This window comes from Parasteatoda tepidariorum, chromosome 9 (genome assembly GCF_043381705.1).
Source record: "Parasteatoda tepidariorum isolate YZ-2023 chromosome 9, CAS_Ptep_4.0, whole genome shotgun sequence".
In the NCBI taxonomy this organism is placed as follows: Eukaryota; Metazoa; Arthropoda; class Arachnida; order Araneae; family Theridiidae; genus Parasteatoda; species Parasteatoda tepidariorum.
The window spans coordinates 5733234-5738391 of record NC_092212.1 but is presented as its reverse complement, the minus strand read 5'-3'; the positions used below and the strand labels follow the sequence as shown (position 1 = coordinate 5738391).

General features: G+C 30.7%; 1 protein-coding gene across 1 annotated transcript in view; it reads right to left on the bottom strand.

Moving 5' to 3' along the window:
* LOC122272258 (uncharacterized) overlaps positions 1-5158 on the bottom strand; it is a 29926-nt gene that overhangs the window by 4622 nt on the left and 20146 nt on the right. The window contains exons 10-12 of the mRNA XM_071185328.1: positions 4483-4582; positions 2180-2249; positions 880-931 (exon numbers count right to left, since the gene is read on the bottom strand). Of these exons, the coding sequence (XP_071041429.1) occupies positions 880-931; positions 2180-2249; positions 4483-4582 (222 nt within the window). The remainder of the gene's footprint in view (positions 1-879; positions 932-2179; positions 2250-4482; positions 4583-5158) is intronic.

Below are 5158 nucleotides of genomic sequence, written 5' to 3'. Positions count from 1 at the left end.
AGCGGCTGTTTAAATTTTAAGTGTATTCTTTAATTTTGTAGATAACTGATTTTCTTTCTTTTCCATAAATAATAGTTATAGATATGTTGAAATGAACTTGTTTTTTTAATGAATTTGGGATATCTTATTTATAGCAAAGGGTACCTAATACCCAAAACTACCTTGGGTTAACAGATACCTGCCAAATACCTATTGGGCTTATCAAACCCCTACCCCTCATTCTAGGCATAAGATTCTATAATATATACGTTGCTATAAGGATAACTTATGAATTTTCAAATAGACGCTTAAACTAGATTAAATTATAAAGAGTCAGAAACGCTCAACACTTTCAGTAAATCCTTTTATGAGTTTTTAATTAATAAAATTCAAGAGGGACTAATTTGGCCCCACCCGTCTGTCTAGCGTTAAGGATTTCAGATGCTCATTTTCCCCATTCCTGTGAATTTAAAATGCTCCACACATTCCAACAATTTTATTAATTTGGTTTCTTATTGTGTTAATAAGGAAAAGAAAACATAGTCTACAAATCCGTTAGAAGTTTTAATTCCTAAATGCTTTCCCGAATGTTAAGAGAATATTCGCTTAAAGTTCTCTTAAAACCTGTCTTCTCTTAAATGTTTTATTCCAATTACTGTGAAATGGAGTCATCAATAAAATTATTTTCAAATTGTCTAGAATAGTTTTATTTCATTTAGTATTAACTTTCGTTAATTTTCAATGCGATCAATAACTGGAACAAACCAATAAAAATTTAGAATTTAGTTTCAAGTTATATCCAGTCTTTGAAAATATGCAAGTGAAATTTTAATCTGAAATTGATACAGTGCAATAAAAAATGTATTTACAGTATAAAATATGCATATTAAATATATTTACCAGGCGAACTGAGAATTCTATTTCATCATATGTAACTTCATACGTCTGCTCCCTTAACAATCAGCATGTTAAAACAAAAACAAGTAAATAAAAGTTAATTTTATATAGGAAACTAACATGTGACTCAATATTAAGGGAGGATTCAATCAGTCAAGAGAGCAGTCCATAATTTGGACTGCTTTCCAAATCATCTCTGTGTTTTATGGAATTATCTTTGGATAAATATATATAAAAAATATAGCGTGCAAAATTTTTTCAATTCACTTAAAATATTCACTAGATATGGCAAAATTCTCAAAAAGGAACATTACCAATAAGGAATCCAAACTTTGGACCGCTCTCACAAAACTATTGGAACTATATTTTCCAATTTACATCCAACCCTTATATTTCAAAGGTCAGAAATCCGAATTTGCCAAAAAAGGGAAGTTTATTCAGAGAAAGTACGTTTCTGTGTATTATCTTGTAACTTAAATTATCGTCTGTATTAACTATCAGCATAATTGAGATCACCCTCTCGAACGTTAAAGGTTGAATCATAGAATGTGAATGGGTTACCAATTTATGTGCACTATATATAACCCCTCAGACCAAAATTGAATTATTTTGCTAAATTTATCTGAAGAGTTAGCTTTCATGATTTATTTACTCGAACAGTAATTTTAAAAATTCGAAATTACTATTATTATATGATTATACGAAAATTTCGTGCTTCTTTTTATAATAGGGTGCTGTTTTCACATTTATTGCAGATACTGGTTCTTTCAGAGAAAGATAACGTAATATTTTGTGAAATAAAGTAATTAAGGTGTAAAACCTAACGAAAATAATTCCAAATTAAACCTTTATCGATTATATCAAAAAGTGTGAAACTTGTGAATTTTGTTTCCTAAAGAAATTGAAAAATACACTGAATCTTTATATGTTTTTACAATAATAAGTATTTTTTTCCAATTTTGAAGAAGATCCTTTCTATTTTTATTTTAAAATAGATTGATACCATACAAGTACACTTTAAGAAATTGGAATAAGCACTAGGATTACTTTCATAATATATAGAAATTGACAATTTTGGAGAAAGATTGATAAAAGTATTAGATAACAATATAAAAGAGTGCTCAAATATTTTTGGAAACGCTTTCAAACATTTTAAATATTTAAGAGGCCAAAATTAAAAATGTTTATAAAATGTTGCAGTAAAAATTGAAGAATCTGACTTTCCCTTGAAAAACCTGAAGTGGTCCACTTAAAGAAATAACAAAATAACGTCCATTGAATCAACATTCATTTTAAAACTTACCGGCATGCTGGTTTGCATTTCCTGATACAATCTTTAATTATTTCATAAGTTGAAGTGTGTCTTCCAACAACTGTTTAAAATAAGAAAACACTATAATCGAAATCTTATTTATACTGCTTTTAAAACAAAAACGTAAAATTATTTATTTAGGTAGTTGTTTGTAATTATAACTTTCAATTTTTTGCAGGTTAATAAATATTTATTAATTTTCAAGACTGGAATTAATGAAAAGGGGACGAAAAAAAAAAACAGTTGCCCTAGGACAAATGCAGAGTTTGTTTTACCCGAAGAATTCCCTTCCCATCAAAATCTTTTTATTTCATAATCGTCGCTGAACAGCCGACCCAATTTTTCGGATTTAAGACTACTAATGTTTAATTCCGCTGCCTTGAAATTTTTAATTTAATTCAGAAGACAAGGGAACACCTGCATCAAGTATTGGGAGAAATTTTGTACTCGTAGAGTTTCATTATCCGTCCGAAACTGAGGATAGTTTACGTGAGCACTGTGAACAGTGCAAACTGGGTGCGGAAATCGTATCGTCCAGCTATCGGTAGGATTCGAACCCGGTTCACCTCATTGGGAGGCGAACGCTCTATCCCCTGAGCCACCACGGCTCTTATCAAACTCTTTGCTCGAAATACCGCTTTAAAATGTCTGTGACTGATTCCTTTACGTCAACATCCGACACGAATAAACACCTACTAGATGAGAGAAGACCTCAACACGGATCAGTTTAGCATAACGATGTAATAAACATAAACTGCACAGAGGGGAAACGCGGTAAAATAAGAAAAATGTCACAACGTACTGGCTGCGGAATGCACGCTGGAAGGGTTGTCCTAAATATTTCACAATGTTCTGACAACTAAATAATTGGATTTTTCGTTTTTGTTGGCCCATGCACGGAGCTTCTCTCCTTAAAGAGATGACTGCTTTTATTTTTTTTTCAATGGTCTGTAAATGTAGAAGACGCAAATTACAGGTCTTGGCCGTAGATTGAATAATACGGCATTTCCTGCTTCAACCTTTTCAGTTTTACCTAAACTATATTTTATTTTATTTCATTACCATCGTTGGACTGCCGACCTATTTTTAGGTTTACGACTACTAATGTTCAACTCCGTAGCTTTGTAATCTTGAACCCCATCCAGCAGACAAGAGAACTCCTGGATCAAGTATTGGAAGAAATCTGCCTTCGTGGAGGACGTTTTAAAGGAACTAATCTGCATTAGCGTTACATAGAGAGGGAAACCAAAAAAAACCTAACACTGTCAACCTGATGGCAAAGGGACTCTAACCCATGATCTGTCTACCACTGCTGACAGTTTCCGTCAGTAGTGTGGCTGATCAAGCAATGTGTGGAATTCGTATCGATCAGCCATCGCTGGAATCGAATCCGGGTGAACTCATTGGATGGCGAGGTATAAGACGGGACTAAATGGTCAATGAGAATATTTTTGTATAAATAACTTCCTATGTAATTTATTCACATTGGTTCATCTTAATTTGACATTTTATTTCATAAAAATGATGTTAACCTAATGAAAATATCAGTAATTTCCTTTAAGTATTTGAAATATTATATTCTTAATGCAGCCGTATATTCTTAAGTCAATAACTCCTTTAGAAAATTATAATAAACCATAGCAAAATAACTTGACGATAAAATTCTTAAAAAACAAAATAAATAATATTTTTTTTATTTTAAAATGAAATGCTTTTTTCTTCATATAATGAACCATTTTTTTAAATGTTTCTCGAAAACATATGTACAGCGCGCAAAATAAAAAAATGGATCATCCAGATTAACTTTTGATCTAATAATCGGATCTTCACGTTCTAGGATTCATTCTTGATGGTTTGGAGAGATGATCTCAAATATGCTAATGAATTGGAACAAACAATAACTTAAGTTAAGAAATCAGACACAAAAACGTACTTCCTCTGAATGAACATATAATTTTTCAATGTATTTGGATTTTTAATTCCCAAAATAAAAGGATTAGCTGCAATTTGGGAAATATGTTCAATATTCGCATATTTGAGGTCATCCCTTCGAACCATGAAGAATGAGTTCTAGAATTTGAATAGATCCGATCATTAGATCAAAAGTTATTCAGGGTGGTTAGTTTATTCCGGCGCACTGTGCAACTTTCTTGACAATTATGATAAACCTGCTGCCATAGAAAAATACTTTTTTTGCTTCAAAAATGAATATAAATAGTTGTTTATTTTATTAATTAATAACAATACTTTAAAAATACGATTATGGTGTGAAATATTTATAAGTTCTAACTTACTTTTGCCACATAGTATCTCCATGTGAGGAGCATACCATATATGTTCATCAATACATGCACGTGATTTCAGCTTTTCCAATTTACAATACTCGATGCATGCCTAGATTAAAAAATTTATGTTTTTATTTAAGCCGAGAGCAAATAAGTGTAAAAGTTTTTCACGTTTTTTTTTCAAGTTTATATATCTTTTTTTTTGGGGTGGAAGCATTAATTTTGCTTTTTGTTCTAAAAAGTATATAAACCTATAATAATAAAGTGAACACTGTGCTTCTCTTATATCTTCAAATTCCCCCAGTTGTTCATCTTGAAATTTGAACCTTTAAGGGCATTCGGCCTTCGATCTTAAAAATCGTTCAAAAATTTCAAATAATTTGTTTGGAAGAGACATTTCAAAAAATGAAATTTTCTCTTTAGTCGTAATTAGCCACTGATATAAACGAAACTTAAGGTAAATGTTTTATCATATATTTTAATGATAACTTCAGTTATATTTGCTTGTTGATAACTCTTACTACAGGGTAGCCACAATCTGTTAAAAATCAATTAGTGCTAATTTTTTTAGATATTTCTATAAATTGTTTATATCTACAATAAAGAGATTACAGCGTGATACTTTCTACTTCATTCTGTATTAAATTCATTAAAAAAAAAATTTCTCAACATTTGAAAGATTTTA